Source organism: Sphaerodactylus townsendi, linkage group LG05 (genome assembly GCF_021028975.2).
Source record: "Sphaerodactylus townsendi isolate TG3544 linkage group LG05, MPM_Stown_v2.3, whole genome shotgun sequence".
Classification (NCBI taxonomy): Eukaryota; Metazoa; Chordata; class Lepidosauria; order Squamata; family Sphaerodactylidae; genus Sphaerodactylus; species Sphaerodactylus townsendi.
This window is the reverse complement of record NC_059429.1, coordinates 27,126,655-27,149,689: the sequence shown is the minus strand read 5'-3', so window position 1 is coordinate 27,149,689 and position 23,035 is coordinate 27,126,655. Positions and strand designations below refer to the sequence as shown.

Here is a 23,035-nt window from a genome sequence, read left to right as displayed (position 1 = left end):
GAATTCACAGAACCTGTTATATTTATTATTACAACAATATGTTGATATAACAGTATTCTAGTGCCATTTTTTTAAAAAAAATCAAATGTCATTAAGGAAAGTTTGAAGCCTTCCTCTGGCTTAAGAAGCCTCCCTCCAATTTATGTGGCTAAATGCATTTCTTATTCCCTGGATCTTATGAAGAGCATCTTTAGATGGCAAACGAGGCATGGAGAAAACAACTGAAAAGATGGCCTCTATGATCTTCCCCAACTGGAAAAGTGCACAGTTGCAGAAGAAGGAGCAAGGTTGTTTTCTGCTGCTCCAGAGACTAGGACCAGGAGTTCAAGGTGAAGGAAAAGAGATTCCACCTAAACATCAGGAAAAAACCTCCTGATGGTAAGGACTGTTCAACAATGGAATACACTACTTTGGAATGTGGTGGAGTCTCCTTCGTTGGAGGTTTTTAAACAGAGGCTCGATGGCCATCTTTCAGGAGTGCTTTGATTGTGTGTTCCTGCATTGCAGGGGGTTGGACATGATGGTCCTTGGGGTCCCTTCCAACTCTATGATTCTAGGCCATCATCTGGAGCAGCTTTGATTATGCCAGAGGAGGGCATCCCACTCTGCTGAGCAAAGTGGTAACACAGACCAGTGGAAGTCAATCACAGTTGCTATTATTCTTTACATTTGCTTCTAAACAGTGGGCATAAACATCCAACAGTAAGCCCACTGGGGTTCAGTGAAAGGATTGAGCATCGGCTTACATCAATGGCTCTTAAAATACTTATTTATTTACTTCGCTGAAAGCTACCCTGCCTTTGTCGCTGAGGCTGAAGGTGGATTACAAAAGGCACTGATTGAATTTTTTAAACGACATCCAGTAAACAAGGCAGTAGGGCTATCATGAGAAAATTGGAAAACAATGCAAACAAATGAAAATCATGTCGAAGGCATGACATGCCTTAATGTAGAAAACTGGGCTACAAAAGACAATGACAGTGCAGTCAAAGCAAGGTGATGCCTACAATAAACACTGCACTGTTCCATTATATTAAAGCTCTAGTTCCTTGATTAAAACATCCTACTGTACATTTCTGTTTTGAACACACTTTAGTTGAGCTAAATTAGGCCTAATGTCTCCAGATAACCATACTGTAGAGGCCTAGAGTTGGAAGGGTGCATTTCATTTAATCAACAGCCAAAGAAAGAGAGGGAAATCCAAACCCAATCCAAAAACAAGCTAGGACCCAAAAAGGTTGTGTAGTCTAATAGATATCTATTAAAATATATTAAATAGACATTTTATTGCACTGTGCTCTACTGTTAACAATATTTATTTATTTTGTTTATTTATTAGTTAGATTTTTATACCGCCCTATCCAGTGGTGGGATCCAAAAATTTTAATAACAGGTTCCGATGGTGGTGGGATTCAAACAGTGGCACCGCCGCACACACGCACCTCCAGTCCCTATTGGGCAGGGAGGTTGCTTTAGTAACCCCTTCTCGGCACTCAGAAAAAATTAGTAACCACTTCTAGAGAAGTGGTGAGAACTGGTTGGATCCCACCTCTGGCCCTAACCCAAAAAGGCTCAATAGAAAGCTGTACATAAAAATCTCAGTAGAAAATATACATTCGTATCTCAAGCGCGCAACATATCACACTATCACGAAATATATCACAAATAACCACAAAGCCTCAATTGTTAGGATCATATATTAAATATTCCAGAATGCAGCACAAAAAAAGAGCTGATGTGTTTCGATCCCAGTGGATCTTCTGAGAGCCAGAGTGATGCAGTGGTTACGAGCAGGTGAACTATAATCTGGAGAATCAGGTTTGATTCCACACTCCTCCACATAAGCATCAGACTCTTATCTGGTGAACTAGATTTGTTTCCCCACTCCTTCATTCCTGCTGGGTGATCTTGGGCTAGTCACAGTTCTCTTGGAAGTCTCTTAGCCCCGCCTACCTCACAAGGTGTCTGTTGTGGGGAGAGGAAGGGAAAGGAGTTTGTAAGAGGGGAAGGAGGGAGGGAGGGGTGGCAGTGTGCTTTACGGCACACTGTAGGAGACTCAAAGGGGCTTACAAACTTCCTTCTCCCCTCACAACAAATACCCTGTGAGGTGGGTGGGGCTGAGAGAACTCTGAAGAACTGTGACTAGCCCAAGGTCACCCAGCTGGCGTGTGTGGGAGTGCACAGGCTAATCTGAATTCCCCAGATAAGCCTCCACAGCTCAAGTGGTAGAGCGGGGAATCAAACCCGGTTCCTCCAGATTAGAATGCACCTGCTCTTAACCACTACACCACTGCTGCTCTTAACCACTAAGCCACCTGGAGGCTAGCAATCCTATGATCAACTGAAACTCCCCTCCTATAGTGTAAGTCCATAAGATCTCTAGAGCAGCAGAGAACAAATCTATTGCTCTTGTCCATGGAACAGCCCTTCAGGTATTTGAAGAATGTGGTCACTCTTTCCTTCTGCAGGCCCTCAAACATCTTGCTTGCCCACCTCTGAACCCAATCCAATTTGTCTCTATTCTTCTTAAAAGGCATTGTCCAGAACTAGACACAATATAGAGCATTCAGCAGCTGTGAGTCCATTCATACCAGTTGGAGTTTTACAGCAACATTAATATATCCATTAACATCTATTCAGAAACTGTAAGATTACTTAAGCCAACTGTAGTGCATTTTTTTTAAAAAAAATTTTTTGCACCAAAGTCACAAATTATGAACTGCATATTAACAAAATGAAAAACTCAAAATTGCTCCAAACGTTTTAATTCAGGGCAATTATGAGGAATCATTCAGAATGTCAGGAAATGTCCCAAATGTAGTTTTGAACTATGGCTGAATGCATTAATAGCCTCCATCAGGAGATTAATTGATTAATGCATTAATTGCACACGCTAAGTATCGCTTGCCTAAGTGTATTCATTCTGCAGCTGTCTGGCTAAATAAAGGCAGCTTCTAACCTCCAGAGGAAATCAAGGTCCACTTTGATTCTCATTGTTGCAATAGCAAATTTCCCCGCTGACTGTAATTGGAATTGGACCTGCCCTTTGATGCTTTTAAAAGCATTTGTAGTGACTGGGAAAATACTCTGGCTTGTTTAACAGTACCTTCTTCCATTTGCAGTATTACGCTCACTGCGTGTTTTGCCCCAGAATCTTGTGTTAAGGGCAGTTTACCTCCTGGGATTATCCATGAATGCCACATTAATCTTTGCCCTAAACATCTGGCTTGAAACCTAAATGTGTGTGTGTGTGGGGGGGGGGGGGATGTCACAAATTGACTTTTCCTATATTCTAACTGCATTGGAACCTATCATCCCCCCCTCCCCCCAAAAGTTAGTAAATATATTTGACAAAAACAATGTCAGGTAAAATATGAGTCCCTTTCCAGGCATAGCGGAACCCTCCCAACGACACATAGATCCTCCCAAAGCACACGTGAGAAGATATTAACACAAATATTTTCTGTGCATGTGCAACTTATGTAGACACAAAATGGCTGCTTGGTTTTTTCACGGTTTTGTGTAGCATGTATCGAAGTGGCATGTACGCAGAAAAATGTGCAAATGTTTTTTCTTCATACAAATTATGACTGCACATATTGGGGACATCACAGGTAGTGCCATGCTCCAATACATGGTGTTGCAGGGATTACCACATGAATGGGCAAAAGAGGACTGTGAATGGCACTGCATGAGAAATACGCATATCCTGCTTGGGAAATTTACCATAAATTTCATCTTAGGCCAAAGTTGGCAATGCCTGTGCATGGGTGTACATTCTCTTGGATTATTGCGTTGATGCACTGCAATCCAGTTCACATATAATGTGTTTAGATGTAAGGTTTTTTGAAGTGTGTGTGTTGTGTTAAGTGCCATCGAGGCACTTCTGACTTATAGTGACCTTATGAATGAATGGCCTTCAAAATGTCCCATTGTTAACAACCTTGATCAGGTCTTGCAAACCGAGGGCCAAGGCTTCCTTGACTGGTTGGTCCATCTCATACTTAAAATTGTAAATTGTGAATGAGGTAAACTGCTTGTAAATGGATGTATTGCACAGGTAGAGTCTTTATCAAAGGCCCACAATTTCTTGTAGCTTCCTGTTAATAACAATACACTTTGAGTCCCTTCCAAAGGGGAGGGGTGAATCCGGTCATGGGAGCAGTGGGGTGGCCATGCTGGCAGATTTGCCTTCTTCAGGGCGCTTACCATGGCATGTACCGCCACTGTGTGGCTGCCGTCACCTTCCCTGACAGTGGGACGTGGTGCAAGATGCTGAAGCATCCCAGTGCCTCCTCCGTAACAGGGGCAGGCCAGGGGCATGTCTGGGGCAGGGGCCGATGTTAGTTGGCTGCCGACTGGCCATCTGGAGCACTACGCTGGTGGCAGCGAGGTGTGACTTATGTCACCCTTTAGGGTGGCATAAGCCTATTGCATGATTGGAGGCTTTTCAGAGGCAGGGAGGGTGTCGTGTTTGGAAAGCCCCTTTGGGAGCACCGTATCTAGCCACCTGATGTCGTGGTTGAAGCCAGAAGTGTAGCTCCAAGAGGGTGGGGGGTGGGGGCAATGCACCGGGAGCCCCCCCTGTGGGGTGTGTTGAGGGTGTTTCGGGGGCATGGCAGGAGCGTTCCAAGGGGGGGGTGGAGGACGCACTGGTGCACCAGACGCTTCCCCTCCTTGTTACGCCTCTGAATGAAGCTGCCAGTGTCAAAGCGTACAATAGTCCTCACTAGTCCCAACCAGAATGAATCATGAATGATCCAATTAAATTGCATCGACCTAGAAGACATACATTAAATGTTTACTTATTTATACCCCAATTATCTTCCCATTGGGACCCAAAGCAGTTTACAACATTATTTTTTCCTCCTCCCTTTTCTCCTCACTATAGCTTTGGGAGGCATGTTAGGATGAGCGGGAGAATAGCTGGCCCAAGATGACTTAGCCGCCTTCTAGGGCAGAGCAGGGATTCAAACCAGGGTTTCCCAGATCCTAGTTCGATGTTGTTGCTGTCTGATTTCAAACTGGACCCATTCAGAATCAGCAAGGCAGAAGGTAAAGGTAGTCCCCTGTGCAAGTACCAGGTCTTTATTGACCCATGGGGTGACATCACAACACAAAGTTTACTAGGCAGACTTTGTTTATGGGGTGGTTTGCTATTGCCTTCCTCAGGCAGCTACACTTTACCCCAGTAAAGTGGGATTCAAATAATTTAACAACCGGTTCCAGTGGAGGGATTCAAATAATTTAACAACTAGTTGTTTACAAGCACCAAAAGGAGCAAAAGTGGCATAGTGGCTAAGAGCAGTGGCTAAGAGCAGGTGCACTCTGATCTGGAGGAACCAGGTTTGATTCCCCGCTCTGCTGCCTGAGCTGTGGAGGCTTATCTGGGGAATTCAGATTAGCCTGTACACTCCCACACAAGCCAGCTAGGTGACCTTGGACTAGTCACAGCTTTTCGGAGCTCTCTCAGCCCCACCCACCTCACAGGGTGTTTGTTGTGAGGGGGGAAGGGCAAGGAGATTGTAAGCCCCTTTGAGTCTCCTACAGGAGATAAAGGGGGGATATAAATCCAAACTCTTCTTCTTCTACCATTTTAACAACTGGTTTTGCCAAAGTGGTGTGAACCTGTTGAATCCCACCACTGCTTTGCCCCCAGCAAGGTGGGTAAACATTTTACTGATCTTGGAATGATGGAAGGCTGAGTCAACTTTGAGCCAGTTACCGACTTTGAGCCAGAAACCGACTTCTGTCAGGATCAAATTCAGGTCATGGGCAGAACTGTTGTACACCGCCCAGAGCCCTGAAGGGTGGGTGGTATAGTAAGCCTCATAAATATAGTATAGTGAGCCTCATAAATAAGTAAATAAATAAACTCTGACTACTGTACTGCAGCTATGCCATGGGGCTCTTTTTGAATTAGCAAGGGCTCTATGCTCTTTTTTTTTTCACTTCTAAGGATGTCCAGAATCCATGTGAACAATAAATGTTCGTGGCCTGAAGTTGTACTACTATAGTAGTTCCTAGAGGTTCACCCACTATCCTCTCATTTTAGTCACTTTAGGAAATGGGAAGGAGAACTCTGAGAAACAGCTTCATGCTTACTGGGGTGACTTTAGACCAGTGGTGGCGAACCTATGGCATGGGTGCCAGAGGTGGCACTCAGAGCCCTCTCTGTGGGCACGTGCAAACAGAGTGGCCCTCCCCTCCCCACATCTAGGCTGGCCTGGGACACTGGGCTCAATTATTAGCATTAAACCTAGGACCTAGTTTTGGGGAAGCAGTGTAGGTAACCCTGTTAAGAGCTGTTAAACTTCACTGATTTTCATGCGAAGAACTAAAGCGCGATCCTTTATCTGGGAGTAAGCTCAGTTGCTGGCAATGGGGCTTGCTTCTGTGTAAATCCTCCTAGGGTCGTGATTCACCCATTTGAAGAGTTTCACAGTTGCTTCCACCAAGCTTACTCCCGAGTAACGCATGCCTCGCAGCCAATGTTTTTTTCTAAACTAAAACCTCAGTATTCAGGTTAAATTGCTTTGTTGGCACTTTGAGATAAATAAGTGGGCTTTGGGTTGCAATTTGGGCACTTGGCCTCGAAAAGGTTTGCTTTCACTGCTTTAGACCAATCACACCCTCTCAGCCTGCCCTGCTTCTTACAGTTGTGAGCTTAAAATGAATATGGGGAGAACCAAAGGATGGGGAGGATGGGAATATGAGGAGAACCATGTATGCCATTCCTCAGAAGGGGAAAAAAGGTTGACTTTATTTCTTTAAAATGTTTACATCCCACCTTTCCACAATAGAAATGTGCTAGGGATCTGCCATTTTTGACTGGGTTTTGTTCAAAGTGCTGCATAGTCAGAACTTTGAGTCTTTCTCCTGCCATTTGCAGAGATTACTATTGTAGGAATGTTAACATGACTGCAAGATCACATCAAGGCCCCTCTTTCTGTGCTGTGATTTAATTAATGCATATAGGTGCTGGGGCACACTGGTAAATCATATGGAATAAAGAAGTGAACTAGAAATTCCAAAATTAGTCTTAGAAGTCCTCCCTTTAAATCAGGTAGCCGTTGGAGCTGAGCACAGAGCAGAATGAACTCCGTGGATTAACAGCACAGGAAATCTGCTCAACCCAACCTAGAAAATATGAATCTGAATTTGTACTCTGCCATCTAATTATTTTTAAAATAACTGTAAGGCACTTTGAGAACTTAGCAGGATAAACGGGAAGGTTTCAAAATGTCCAAATTCTAACAGGTTAAAAGGAAAGGTTTTTAAACGCTCAATTTGCTAGGTGCACCTGTATTTTTACATGTCAAAAACACAGTGGCTCAGTTCAGAGCTGTTACACTACTAAACCATGATTTATTCCAGCTTGGTTGATCAGTAAACTGTGTATTCAGCTCCCAGAAAAATCACTTAAATTCTGGTTTGATGACACATGCTGGTTGCCTCATCTTTTCTCTGTAAACCAGGAGAGGGATCAACCCAGAATTAAACCAGGATTGACCTAGGATTTCTGCATTCATCAACTCTCTAAGACCACAGGTAATGAAATACATTCAGGCCATTACTCTAACAATAGATTAAACCACAGTTTTACAGTCTTTTAACTGAGATAACCCGTTCTTTGTGCATCATGGTCCATATCTGAATTGGGCCCATGTTATGCAGAGGAAGGCAATGACAAACCACCTCTTACCTCGAAAATCCTATGTGGTTGCCATGTCAACCGTGACTTGATGACATTTTACATATGCATGAACACACATACACATGTCCTGTGGAGAATAGGCAATGCAGATCTGACTGAAAGGCATGACCACAGAACTTTGTACCATGTAAATAGGCTATATTCGGACATGACAATGGCTAGGTGGTTTTGGCCCAGTGACTGTCACTTAGTTCAAATTGTGGCTAAACTATACAGTAAGGGGAAACAATATGTGTGACCCTAATCTCCATGGAGGTAAAGTGGAATGTCAATGTTATTATTTACATTTTTTTTAATTTATGAAAACATTTCAGTTGATGTGGGCTTCCTTGAGAGCACCATAAAGGTCAAACTTGGGTACAAACCAGTATTGAAACATACAAGGGCTCCTTCCACACATGCAGAATAATGCACTTTCATTCCACTTTCAATGTACTTTGAAGCTGGATTTTACTGTGCGGAATGGCAAAATCCACTTGCAAACAATTGCAAACAAGTGGATTATTCTGCATGTTGCGGAAGGGGCCAGATCACTGAATCATTCTAATCTGGTCCTGCTCTTCAGACTGGAGATGCTGTCCAAGATCTCAGGTCAGTGCTAGTGAATCAATATTTCCCGTTTTAAAAAAAGAATGCAGCCCCCTCAAAAGGAACAGCATTTCCCAACTCTCTACCTGATCAAAACATGAAATTAAGCAGATGCTAAACTTGTTTCTTCCCCTTTCAAGTCAAAGCAGCTTTACTGCTTCAAGATTAGACAGGTCCACTGACACTTGAAGGACTAACGACATTTATGCCAGCATTAATTTCCCATGTCTTCCCATGACTTCATGTCATCAGATGCATGGAATGTACTGGATGAACATGCCATGTATCTCTTGAAGTGAGCTCAGACGCATGGAAGTTGATACTGGAATAATTTCTGTCAGGGTGGTGTAGCAGTTAAGTGTTGGTCTAGGATTTGGGAATCCCAAGTTTGAATCCCCACTCTGTCATGGAAGCTTGCTGGATGACCCTGGGCCAGTCACACTCTCTTAGCCTGACCTAACTCACAGGGTTGTTGTGTGGAGGAAAGGAGAATGATGTAAGCTGCTTTGGATCTCCATTAGGGGAGGAGAAGATGATGAGGATGAGGATAGATAGATAGGCAGGCAGGCAGGCAGGCAGGCAGGCAGGCAGGTAGGTGTCACTGGACAACTGCTTGTGTTTACTGCTACCCACCCACATGGCTGTCCAGCTGGAATTCTTGCTTCAAAGCAAATCTAAATGTTTTTACATAGGACTGGAGGAACACAGATGGAAAATGCATTTTGTGGTAATATGCTGGGCCACTGGCTTAGCTGGCTTTGAAAAGGTTGTGACAAATTCCCAGAGGATAGTTAAATGAAACTTCCACCTTCAGAGGCAGTGTACCTTTGTGCCCTAGCGACAGCCCTGGGCAGTAGCCCACACCTTGATTGTGAGCTTCTGGGGCGGGCCTCTTAAGAGCCAGTGACCAATAAGAAGCCAGACTAGTGCAGGTAGCCCCTTTGGATGGTCCAGCAGGTCTTTTTCTAACCTACCCTCCCACCTAGCTTTCAGGACAGGGAAAAGACCCGCACATTTCCAGAGTGAACTTCAGCCTGGTAGGGATTGAGAGAGGTAGCCTGTCATCTAGAGATTCCCCACACCTCTACATGAGTGGGGGACTCTGATCCGGTGAACCGGATTCGCTTCCCCGCTCCTGCACATGAAGCCTGCTGGGTGACCTTGGCCCAGTCGCAGTCCTCTCAGAACTCTCTCAGCCCATCTACAAGGTACCTGTGGGGGAGAGGAAGGGAAGACGTTTGCGCGCCGCTTGGAGACGCTTTCAAGGTAGAGCAAAGCGGGTTATCCATCCATCCATCCATCCATCCATCCATCCATCCTCCTTCTCCCTGCACACCCCCCCCCCCCGCCTTCGGCGTGCAGGCCTTTCCTCCGCGCAGCCCCCGATTGGCGCCGTCCCTCCCGCCTCCCCAGCCGGGCTGCGCGTCGCCTGGGACCGAGGAGGCCGCCTCGGTGAGCGGGTGGGAAGAGGCGAGGCGATGCAAAGGCGGAGGCAGGAGGCGAGCGGCTGGGAGGCGGCGGCCCCGCCGCTCTGAGCGCCCCCTCCTCTGCAGACAACGCGCCCCCGGCCGCCGCCCGGCTGCTCAGCCCTCGCCAACAGCCAGCCAGCCATCCACCCCCTGCCGGGCTCCGGGCGCTTCTTCCCCGGCCGGCCAACAGCTCCTCCCCGCCTGCCGGAGGCTCAAGATGGCTTGGGCTGCCTGGTGCCTCCTGCTCGCCGGCTGCTGCCTCCCGGCCGCCTGGGCCACCGCCGCCGCCGCCGCCTCGTCCTCCTCCTCGTCGTCGTCGTCGTCCGGGCCGGCCGAAGCGGAGCGGGACCCGTCCAAGGAGGCGGACTGCAAGCTGAAGAGCATCACGGTGTCGGCGCTGCCCTTCCTGCGCGAGAACGACCTGAGCATCATGCACAGCCCGTCGGCCTCGGAGCCCAAGCTGCTCTTCTCGGTGCGCAACGACTTCCCCGGCGAGATGGTGGTGGTCGACGACCTGGAGAACACCGAGCTGCCCTACTTCGTGCTGGGTGAGTCGGTCCCCCTCCCTCGTTGCGCCCCCTCCCCGCGCCGGGCCTGATCGCCGGGATCGAGGCCTTCAGCACCACCATACCACCCCCACAACCACGGCCCCCTCCCCGGCCTTTCCAAAGCAGCCTGGGGAGGGGGTCGTGATTTTCCTGGACTGTGCATGCCAGGATGCCCCTCCTTGGCACCCGTGCCCGACCTTTGTTGCCGGTGGCATCCGTGAGGTTCCGTTTCTGTGCCCTGCAGCCTCCCGGGGTGGCCCTGACTTTCTCCTGGGGAAGCCAAACGCTCAGGCCTTCTCTGCATGTCCAGCTTCTTGGAAAGAACTTCCTGGATGCAGCAGCCATGCACAACTGGCAGTGTGGCTAGCAGAATGCTTTCCTGGGAGTAAGCTGCACTGAATAGACCAGGGGGCATTCTGAGTAGACCTGCTCAGGGCGGCCTCAGGGATTTCAGGGTTTGGCCTGGAGTTCCTGAGTTTTCCCTGCCTTCTTCAGAGGTGCAGGGAACTCCTTGGGCGAGGGGTCAACACGAATGGGACCAGTGGCATTTTTATTAAGTGAGATGAGAGAGTTTGCTAGTCACTCCGCGCTCCTTCTTCTGGGCACCATGCTGTCCCCTTGCCCTGCTTCCCAAAACAACACCAAATTCTGCCCCTACTTTACCAGAACTGAGTCCCTGGTCTGCCAGCAGCCACTCATTAATTCCTTGCATTATCCTCGCAACATACCTCACAACAGCCCTCTGAGGTAGGTTCGGCTGAGATGGAGTGACCAACCCAAGGTCATCCAGCAAGTTTCCAGGGCAGAGAAATGATTGCAGTCTGGGTCTCCCAGATCCTAGGCCAAGACACCAAAAGGCATCGTACCCTTTTTCCTAGACTCCCTCACCTCCTGTAGATATGAGCCTCAGGAGACGCAAAGGTTCAGCATATTCCCTTCTATGCACACATCAGTCTTTTGTTTTATTTTTCAACTCTCCCACTTTTCCCCAGCCAAAGACTGGGCTCAGGGCGGCTAATACACATAATTAAGCGAACAATCAATATCAAAATCAGGTTCAACAATCAGCAGTCATAATAGTAACATTATAACACTAACATCAGATTATATCAGTGGTAGCAACTGATTATTACTATTAGGGTACCCTAATTATTTATTGTTAGGGTACCCAAAAAGGGCACCAATATAGCCTAAAAGTTCTTCTACCCCCCCCTCCCCCCGCATAATTCAAATTATGGCAGTTGCGTGGGGGTGGGGTGAGAGCAGTGGTGGGATTCAAATAATTTAACAACCGGCTCCGGTGGTGGGATTCAAATAATTTAACAACTGGTTGTTTACAAGCACCATTTTAACAACCGGTTCTGCCAAAGTGGTGCGAACCTGCTGAATCCCATCACTGGGTGGGAGGCGGGGGAGGCCAGCAAATTGGAGAAGGAATCATGGCTGCTTCAGCCAAAGGCCCGGGGGAACATCTCCGCCTTACAGACCCTGTGGAATTGACTAAGATCCCACAGGGCCCTGGGGTCAGATGTTAGGGAGCTCCACCAGGCCGGGGCCAGGACTGAATTACGCAACCCAGACATTCATGGCAACAACAACCAGAAAAGAAGTGATTGGTGCAATGCGAAAGACATTGATCCAGAGAGTCCACAGATAAGAGACGTTTTAACATTCTTGCAGATTGTTCTTGACCCTTACTTAGGAGGCAGGACTTCACTGGTTTTTTCTTCCACTTCCTCTTCGCTAGCTCACTTCCTCCTAATGGCCAGCAACGGATTGACCACGCAATACATGAACATGCATACACATAACTAAGAACTTGGTTAGAAACGTAAGAAATAAACATAACCCCTTGCCCAACATCAACTCGGCAAGCAACTCTGATTCATCTTTCCAGGAGTCCACCACAGGGAGGGCCGAGATGCCCTCCGCCTGCCAGGAGAAAGAGATCTATGAGATCTCTATGAGAGCGTAGCCAGGAAGCATCTGCAGATTCCATGCTTCCTGGCTATGTTGTTCCAGGCCTTCCTTTCTGGTTGTCGCTGCCATGAATGTCTGGGTTGTGTCTCATCTCATAACCTTCCTCTCAGTCCTTTGGTCTGTACCCAACAGGCCTAGGCCGTCATGTGTGGCTTGCTGTCCCCATGCAACAGCTGTGCATCCATATCACTGGAACCAGTAGTAGCACATGTAGATTGCATGTGCACAGAGGTCTCTTCCTCTCGACAGGCACTTGCAGAAGTGCTTCTTGGAGGCAGCGGCAACACACGGCCTGTTCTACCTGTGATCAGGCATTTATTTATAGTATTTTATCCCACCCTTTCCCTGACCTGGATGGTGCAGGCTGGCCTGATCGCGTCAGATTTCAGAAACTAAGCGGGGTTGGTCTTAGCACTTGGATGGGAGACTACCAAGCAATACCAGGGTTGCTATGCAGCGGAAGGCAGTGGCAAACCACCTGTTGCCCTGAATATCCTACAGGATGGCCATAAGTCACCATAAGTGACTATCCCAAATTCTCCCAAGAGCTCAAGAGGCAGCATGCACAGTTCTCCATTTTTTTCCTTTATAATAACCCAGCAGATAAGACAAAGAGACAGACCAGCCCATGATGGAGAGTGTGAGGATTTCAAATTCCTGAGGCCGAGTCCAACAATGATAGCCTTTCCATAGACTACACTGTGCACAAGGTCGAGGTTCACCATGCATAGCATAGCTCTCCATGCATCAGTTAAACAGCGAGGCGCATTTTATTTGCAACAGGGTGTATTTTTCAGGCAGCAGAGATAAACCCATGCCATGTAGCCCTATATTTTTTTTCTTGGTGTGGCAAGTGAAAGCATCATGCCTCATCCTTCCTTTAAAAAAAACCTCCCTCACTCTGTCATTTATATGTTATACGGTATTGTTTAAATCATGTTATTCAACACTGTTGTTAGCCATCTCAAGCTGCATTTGTTGGGGGAGAGGCAGAATATAGATTTGAAGTAGAAGAGTTGGTTTTTATGTGCCACTTTTCTCTGCCTTTAAAGAGTCTCAAAGCAGCTTCTCCTCCCCACAACGGGCTCCTAATGAGGTGCGGGGCGGGGGGGGGGGGCTGAGAGAGTTTAGAGAGAACCATGATTAGCCCAAAGTCACCCAGCAGGCTTCATGTGGAGGAGCAGGTTCTCCAGATTAGAGTTGAGAGAGTTTACAGAGAACCGTGATTAGCCCAAAGTCACCTAGCAGGCTTCATGTGGAGGAGCAGGTTCTCCAGATTAGAGCTGAGAGAGTTTAGAGAGAACCGTGATTAGCCCAAGGTCACCTAGCAGGCTTCATGTGGAGGAGTATTAGAGCTCCCCGCTCTTAACTACTGCACCACCCTGTATTCCTTCTTGAAAATAAATAAATACATAAATTTCTTGCATTCTAATGCACAATATTTCTGGTGCACATCAACCACTTATTTCTAGTCAACTGCTTCCACAGCAACCCATCCATTGCTTGATTTGGTTTGATTTGATGTATAAACCATGTTAAAACAGTAATACAATAAATAATAAACCATGTTAAAACAGTAATACAATATAATCTCCCCAGGAGTCATGTCTAGGAGTGAGCTTTCAGAGTACTAGAGGAGCTCCAGTCTTGTATTTAACACATTCCACGTGTAACCCATTCTTCTCTCTATGGCACTCACGACAACAGAGAGCATCCCTGGCTGAAGATAATCAGGAACCCTTCTGACCGAGCAGTGATGTGTTCCCAGATTCATTACACTTACTGCACACTTTCAACCTTCCTCCCTTCATCTTTCCTTCTGAATTTGAAAGGCATCATGACACTCCAGGAGCTGCCAATGCCATCCAAATCAGAGTTACATCCTTCTAAGTCCACTGAGTTCCGTAGACTTAGAAGAGTATTAGGGTGTGACGGTACATCCCCTTTGAACGCCACCCACTTCTGTAGTTCAGGTGTCCTATGGGGTATGGTCACCTCCCTTCCTAAATTTATGTGCATGGTAAATTGCATTTTCATATCCCCTACCATCCAGGAGAGTGAAAACAACGACAACAAATATTTGTAAGGGCTCATGTCCCATCTCATCCTTAGTGAAAATTTTCATCTCTTTGGCAGTGCGTAGCACCAACAGGGGTGGGAGTGGGGTCTGGACACCCCTGGTGCACGCCGGTGTGTGGCTGTGGTGTGACATGGGTGTTCTGGGGGGTGGCATGGGCGTGGGGTGCACACACACCCCGGGCACCGTTCCCCCTCGCTCTGCCCCTGCTCCTTGGCACTCCTCAGCTATGAGTATCCTTATGCAAACTGTATATCCACCTAAACTGTTCCCTGTGCACATGTGCTCTTCCTGTGGCTCCCTGGGAACCTCATCATTAATTTGCAGTCACCTGTGCAAATAGCAGGTGAGAAGGCGGCATGGTATACTATAGCCTGATTTTGTCTAATCTTGGAAGCTAAGTAGGGTCAGTACTTGGATAGGAGACTATAAAGGAAGGCCTTTGCAAACCAACTCGGCTTCTGACTTGCCTTGTAAACCCTTTACTGGGGCTGCCATAAGTCAGCTGCAACTTGACGGCACTTTACACACACACGAATTGTACATGATTGGCTCCACAGAGGTGTGCTTCTCATTATGAAAAGGCAACTTACCATGCGCATAGATCTGTGGAGGGAGATGAATATACCACACAGGGCTCCTGGACTACAAAGGAGAGTCCTGAGGAAGTGTGTGAACATCTGTGTTTTACTAAAGTACTGTATGTCTGCCCTTGTGGAAGTTTCTTGTGGAAGTTTCTTTCTTGACATCTAAAAACCTCAGGTTTCAGCCTCGTCTTTCCCTCTATGTCCGTGGTGGCGAACCTTTGGCACTCCAGATGTTATGGACTACAATTCCCATCAGCTGTAGTCCATAACATCTGGAGTGCCAAAGGTTCACCACCACTGCCTATGTCATTTTACTGATTCAGGTTAGGACAAACTAACTCTGATGTTTCTTGACTCTCACCCAGGTATTTGTATTTTAATCTACAAACACTATTTTTAAATTTTTGGATGGGAAATCTGGGGGTTCCTTGGAAGGTTATTAGGTATACTTCAGTGAGAAGATTAGCAGTTCCAAGGTGGGGCTCTGCCCAAATTGCCAGAGTGGCTTCTGGGAGGGGACAGTGTGTAGATGCGCCATGGGGGCTTGCCTGATAGGGCCGCAGTGGGTCCCGAGACCCACAGCATTCCCAGTTGGGTGCCAGCCCTCATCTCTCTGTGACTTGACTTTCTTCAGGATACCTCTGCTGTGGGGGGAGAGAACAGATCAGCCTAGCTTGCAGTGACCAGATATTTCGTGTTCAATAATGGTGTTGTGTTACATGAAGAAAACTTCCCTTGGAATGTGCAACAACTGGAAAGTTTTGAATGTATTCTGAGAATAACATTCTCAGTTCGTGTAGGGTCACTGGAGAAGTCCAACAGAGTGTCTCTGTGAACTGAATTGCCCCCGCCACGCCCCCGCACAGGTGTGTGCCCGGGGCGTCACCTCCCCACAGTCCCATTGGCGCTACGCCACTGAAGTGAGGCACAGGCTTTGCTGGGCAAGCTAAAGTCAAGGCAGACCCAGGCGTGGTCAGGCAGTCCAAGGTCAAGCAAGTCTAGAAGTTCAGACAAGCAGTCAAGCAGGCTAGGCATGGAGGTACAAGGCATGTGCAGGGAGTCTGGTATGTGGAGCTTTCCAGTGAAACACATTTGTTGCACCCAAGCCCAAGACAGTAAAGAGCTTGGAATGCATAGCAGTTCCTCAACAAACAAGTCATCAGGCAGATAATTCAGTGGAACTCCAAATTCAGTGGAACTCCAAATTCAGTTGTACCATCTACAAAGAAGGCCCTTAACAAAACTTAAGCCAGCTGGTCTTTGACTGTCCTCTGCATCACTTTGGACATGACTGTGGTTCTATTCTGCACACGAACATGTTCTCTGTTCTTGTTTTCAGCAGCGGTATACCAGTTTAAATGGGATGGGAAGTGCCATCAGGTTGCAACTGATTCATGTTGACCCCAGGACCAAGAAATTTTCAAAGCAGGAGCTGGTTCAGAGCTGGTTTGCCATTGCCTCTGCATAGCAACCCTGGATTTTCTTGATGGTCTCCCATATCAACACTAACTAGGGCTGCCCCTGCTTAGTGGGCTGAAGGCAAGCATCAAGTATGGCAGGGTGGGCGGAAGGCACAGACATAGTCAGACAGTCTGAGGTCAAGTCAGGCAGGGGCAGAGTGAGGGGAAACTGTGCCCAGGCCACACATGAACCCCCCGCCCCCGCCACGCCCCCGCACAGGTGTGTGCCCGGGGCGTCACCTCCCCACAGTCCCATTGGCGCTACGCCACTGAAGTGAGGCACAGGCTTTGCTGGGCAAGCTAAAGTCAAGGCAGACCCAGGCGTGGTCAGGCAGTCCAAGGTCAAGCAAGTCTAGAAGTTCAGACAAGCAGTCAAGCAGGCTAGGCATGGAGGTACAAGGCATGTGCAGGGAGTCTGGTATGTGGAGCTTTCCAGTGAAACACATTTGTTGCACCCAAGCCCAAGACAGTAAAGTAAGACACCCTTGCTAATGGGGACAGGTTCCTGTGGAAACGTAGTCCTCCTTGGATGCAAATGTCGCTAGCTCACAGAGCCTTCTGCCATACCAAGCAGCAACACCAGCACTTCTCCTTTTACACTGAACCTGCAGCCTCTGTCTTTGCCTCCTTTGTGCAGCTAGCTCACTACTCAGCTCATCTGAGGGTTCTGGTGGCTCTCCCAAAGCCATGGCACCAGGTTCTGCCTCAACTTGCAGGGAAGGGCTTGGAGCTGGCTCTGTTGCCTGCATCTCCTTGGGGGTGGGGGGGAGCCAGCTCCTGGTCTATGGTGTTGTCTGACTTTGCATCTGTTTCCCCATCTCTGAGGGGCTGGCCCATGACACTTATCTTCTGATGAGATCAGACTAGCCAGAGCCAGACAGATCAAGACACCAGTTTAATTATGGGGCTTTCCGCACTGACAGAGTTGTACTGGTTTCTATCTAGGTTCACCTCAGTGTATTCGCACTGCAACTGAGTTCAACGTTGTTTTGTCTCAGCCCCGCTTGCCCAGAACTGCGACATCCCTGTCGCAGTTATGAACTGCACCTTTCTGCTGGAACAAGGTCGATACCTCTTCGAAGCTTCAAAGTGCGGACGCATCGAAATGATACCTCATCTGTTCAACCAATCAAGCCCCACTTTTGTGGCATGCGCAGAACAGGAGAGTCGTGGCAGGCATGTAACTGTAAACTGTAGAAACTGTAAAAATAAAAAAGAACGCTCCCGTTTCCCATGATAACACAAGCTCCAATCACGATCGAGGAGCGAAACAGGCACCAAGTTGATCCTGCCCACTTAGCTCAGTTCCAGGGGGCCAAGTAAGTTGCTGTGCGGACAGCCTGGAATCGCCCCCCACTGAAGGGAACCGAGTCGACCTTAGCTCCCTTCTGTAGTGCGGAAAGCCCCTATGTTAACTTTATGAGAGTGGGACAATGTGTTTGTGCTCTAATGTTGAAAATATTGAAAGTTGGCACTTCAGGGAGAAGGCTAGTCACAAAGCCTTGTCTCTGATGCTGAGCTTTCTGTGTGGAGGGCATTTTGGTGTGTGGCTCTATTTTCTGTCTTGTGAGCACATGTGCAATATGGCCAGACTAGACACAACTCTGGGAATTCTATGAATGGATCACCCAGCATTTTTTTTCTAAGCAGCTGACATGCCTGCTTTGGAACAGGATCATGGTATGGGGGGAAGGGGGTTGAAAACTTTTTCTTATGTTGTACAGTCCATAGAGCTGAACAGTTACCCTTACCAGAGCCAAACTGTCAATGACACCAAGAATTGGTTTTTTATACAGTGCATCTGGCAGATGTTGCCGTCTGCTTTTGCTGACCTTGATGGAGATAGGAGCCTTTCATATCTTCCCCCATCACTTTAATTTGCTGAAAATCTACCCTCCCCATTCAAAACTTCTTTTCACATAGAGTATCTGATTGTTCAGGCCTCACAATGCTGCCAAATGGGATGGTCTTTCTAGTATTGCCCCCCCCCCCCATTTCATGAGTCCTTTTATAGATTCCATCCTTTAAATGCAGGCAAGAATTGAAGGGTCAAAATATGTAGACCATCTTTGAACACTTCTCAGGTAGAAACATATCTTCTCTGGAGCCAATGGACAAAACCACTGAATTGGATCTCACTTATTTCTGGACTTCACTGGTTATACTTTGGCTAGTCAGTCTGTCTCGACCTGATATACTTCACTGGGCTCCTGAGAACATGTAATGCAGTGAGAATCATGACCTGTTAAGTAAAGGTGTGGAGAAATTGTACACATTTCTGTACATGTACAATTAGGTCTTCTGGCATGTTTAAAGCCAGACTTCACAAAAACTCAGGCCTCCTCCTAGGTTACGGCTGGCTGCTTTGCTAGTATTGTTTTTAGATGAGAAGGACTACTTTGAGGGATCATGTAGACCTCAACATACCAGCTACATGACAGCCAATTTGAGAGCCAAGAGGAGCAGTGATTAGAAAAGTGGACGAGGGCTGGGAGACTTGGTTCAGCTCCGCACTCAGCCATGAGATTTGCTCAATGACTTTGGGCCAGTCTTTAGCTATCTGCCTAACCTGCCTTATGTTGAGGCCAGGCAATTACCAGAAGCTGGCTAACTCAAGACTATCTGATTAATTACATATCAAAGAAGTTAATAATTTTCTGCCCTAATTTTGATTATGACCAGGCAAGGAAAGAGTATACTGCTGGTTATGTATTTGAAACTGATTTGACTATTTAGTTTGCTGAATTGAAGCTTGTGTGTTTATAGCTCCCTGTTTTTTGGTTACATTGAATTTGTTTAGCTTGTTTTGAAATTACACAGTCGTTTGTGACTGCAAGCCTTATACTCTGCAATTTTGCGTTTGCTTTAACCTGTGTTACTGGGCTGTTGCGAGGATAAAGTGGAGGGCGGGAGAATTATATACGGTGCTCTGAGCTTCCGGGAGGAAGAGTGGAATGAGAGAAGAATGGGAAGATAGATGCATAGGTGTCCTGTCTAGGTGAAGAATAACATTTTCCTCCCTGACAAATTATATTTTCTCTGAGAAGATTAGAATAGCAGTCGAACCTAAAAAACTGTCCCTTGTGAAAGATTAGATGGTGAGATAGTGCCTTTCTGAGGTCACCCTGTGACCTTTCAGATCTCAGAGGGTTTAAATGCGTCTTACATTTTTTTCACAAGTAAAGACACATTAATGCAGGAGCCCTACTAGGAATGGGTTCAACAGAGTCCAGGGGAAAGAAACTTAGATCTTCCACCCCCCGTGCACCATTTTTCCAAACTGAAAGGCCCAAGGGAGCTATTCGTTGTTCAGTTGGGAAAGATGACATATGGCCATGTCAGTCAGAAACTCCCTGTCAGGTCAGGTTAATGGTGATGAAAGGAACGCTCCAAGTTTCCTCCCCCGCGTAGCTCACACCTATGAAGCCCAGAGCTCAAAGAAGACATCTGTGACCTGATTCAGGGATGTACAGGGGAAAATGTGCAGTTATCCCTTCCACGTTGCGATTTTCCCCATTGCGGTTTTGATATATTGCGGGTCAGCATGAGAAATTAAATGGGAATTTTTGAGGGAGTGTTGCGGAAGCCGCAAAGGCCCGCAGGTGACACAAAAAAAGTTTAGAAACTCAGAAGTGCATAAAATATACGAATAGGACTGTATACGATCAACATATTTTATCTTGCAGTGCCATTTAAAAATCTTTCTTTTTAAGTTAAAAGAAAAAGAAAATTTCAGACTTATTTTGTAGTGTGAAGGGAGGGCCAAAAGTTTTTACATGGATTTCCAGATGGGGGGGGGGGTGCCATTCTCCTAACTCCAGCAACGTGGAAGGGATAACTATAATGTATGGTTAGGCCTCCTAATTTCAGATTCAGATGTGGATTTTCACATCCAACTGAAGAGAATCTAGACATGTGCGCCATGATGACTGACATGGTTTTTATGTTTTGTGGCAATGCGAAGCATTTGGAGTTGGAGGTGTGTTTGCGCGTGCACCCCCCCCACACACACACACACACACCAAGCTAACGCGCAAGGATTGCTTGTTTGTTGACGTAGAAAATGGTTGTCAGACTTTTCAGGCATGTGGTGTGTAGGCTTCTCTTGTCTCCACTACATCGTATGCCCCCACTGTCAATTACTTCATCCCTCCCTCTCCAAATGATTATTACATTGCAATACCCTCTGATCATCTACATTCAGCTCACTTCCTGCCTCTGAACCTCACCCATCCATCAAACCTTCAGTGTGACCAGCATTACACAGTCCCTATGATTGTTCCTTGCCTCCTGCATTCAAATCATAGAAAGATCTGCAGGGCTGGGCCCTGCTGGGCTGTCCTCCTCCTATTCCTTCTCACCCCGTATGTAGTAGTAGTAATACGATTTATTTACCGTCATTGACCAGCAAAATACAAAGGGTTAAAATAATAAAAATACAGATGAAAACAGATGATAAAATACAGATAAAAGGCATTAGAGAATTCAGGATATAAACACAAAATAGTAAAGACAGTGTCCAGCTAATAATAAGAGAGTATTAACTGGCACAAACTGGTAGAGCTCTGTCGAACCTTCCTGATTTTGCTAGAGATCCAGGCAAACTTGGCAACAGAATACGTTAGTTGTTTATTTGTATCTGATAACAATATCGCTTCTCGGCCTTTTGGCTAAGATCAAGTGTAGTATCACCCCATATGTGACTGAGTCACCTTCTCCCTCTTGCCTTTCAGCAAGTTCCACAAAAAACTGTCTGAGACTTGCACTCTCCAGCTTTCTTTCGCATATTCCTTGTCCATGCTAAATTGCTGGAAAACATAGGCTTATTTCTATCTACCTGCAGCTTAGTAGCACTTTCTACCTTTGGAGGGGGTAATGCTGTGTCTCAGCTGTATTCTTTGTAGATCGTAGATGGTAAGTTGTCAGATTTGGAGTTCCACTGAATTATTTGCACAATGACTTGCTTATAGAGGAACTGCTATGCATTCCAAGATCTTCTGCATTATGTTTTGACTTGATGCCATAAAAGAGAGAGCGAGAGCGAGAGCGCCCTGCTGAATCTGGGGTAGCATCCTGATTCTCCTCAGTGGCTGTCCAGAAGCCTTGGAAGTCCCTTAGTAGAGCACCAAGTGCAAAGTGTCTCTCTGTTGCTCTTCTGCATCCAGAAGTGGCATCCAGATATATCCTCTCTCCAAACATGAACCAAGAGCCCCAAAAGTCCTGTCCAAGAAGAGGCAGGAACAGTTGATGCTTGTTCACATATTTGGCAATAAATGTAAACCAGACCTTGGAAGGCCTAGATGTATTCCACCTGTCTCAGTGTATTAGAGATAATTGTCTCTTTTCTTCTGTCTTCTACTTAAACAAACAAACAAAACAAAACCTGATCTCTATTCTTTTTTTTAAATTTCCTGGCAGTGTGTTTGGCACATGCAATCTGACTTCTGTTCCGGGGCTTGCCCTTTTCTACCTCAGCGTCTGGAATCTCTGAGTTGTGGCAGTGGTGTCTCAGCTCCAATGACAGTCCACATAAATGTGTTCACAGGGACCCAAAATGCCAAGGCATCCTTCCCAGCAATCCACTGCCAACCCAGAGAGCAAATCTTGCTAAATGGATTTGGGTTGCAGCCCTTCCATAAGTGAGATCGAATACTATTAAATTTGCTTTGTTGACGTACTGCACTTATATAGTCTTGTCCAGCGAATGCACCCAGGAGAGTTTAAATGATGAAAAACAGTGGCATTCTTGCTGGTCACTGATTGTCTCTTAGAGAGCTGAAGGCTGAAGATACCTGGCTAGGCGTTCTCTTTTGACTTCCTGAAAGCATACAGCATCTTCAAGCAACACCAGGAAAGGATGGAACAAATTCCCCAGTCTCTTTTCTAGGGCTTTTGTGGTAGTTTGCTTATTCCTTCTGCTTTGGAAGCCAATGAAGAATAGTCTGCGGTGGAGTCAATCAATACATTTTGTGGCAGGCAGTGAAGAGAAGATAGTTCTCAAGTGGCATAAGAACAGGTGTTATAAGTTTCCATTTTTTGTTTCGAAAACACTGAAGGATATGAGCCTAATTGCTATCTTGCTGGCAGCTCAGAGGAACGTCTAGATCATATCCACTCATAATTGACCCAGTACTTGTCAGCTCTTACTTATATTTTTATTTCTTTTTTTATATTATGTTTATGCCTTCTGCTCTTTTAAAAACCCATTTATTTTCCTTTCTGCATGTTAAGAATAAAATACTGAAAGAATTGTAAAATTGTTTGCCTAGGGGTTTGCTCCCATGTCTTGCTGCCCCCACATCTGGTGTGGTTGGTATTAAACAAGGGGCACTATATGCTAGTAGGATTGTCAGACCAGCGCTGGTTAGTGGCAGAGACCTGGTGAAACACTCTATGTCACTTTTGGCTGCATAACCAGGAGTGTTACCATATTGCCCGATACTCTGGGATTTCCCAGTAACTTTATGGAAAACCCATAGAGATTGGAGTAATTCCTAGTGCATCACACAATGTGGTGACATCAATTCCAGCCCCCTCCATTTGTCCTCTTATTACTCCATTGATTAGCAGTAGGGGTAGGGACCATCAGTGTGTGATCTTCCCCTTCTG

The 23,035-nt window shown here is 46.5% G+C and overlaps 1 protein-coding gene and 1 pseudogene across 1 annotated transcript in view; both read left to right on the top strand.

Moving 5' to 3' along the window:
• Positions 1-9,729: 9,729 nt before the first annotated feature.
• The window catches only part of ASTN1 (astrotactin 1), a 284,812-nt gene continuing 271,506 nt past the window's right edge, over positions 9,730-23,035 (top strand). Inside the window, exon 1 of the mRNA XM_048498038.1 lies at positions 9,730-10,322. Coding sequence (XP_048353995.1) covers positions 9,992-10,322 — 331 coding nt within the window. The 5' untranslated portion in view covers positions 9,730-9,991. The remainder of the gene's footprint in view (positions 10,323-23,035) is intronic.
• On the top strand, positions 21,077-21,143 carry LOC125434058 (annotated as a pseudogene).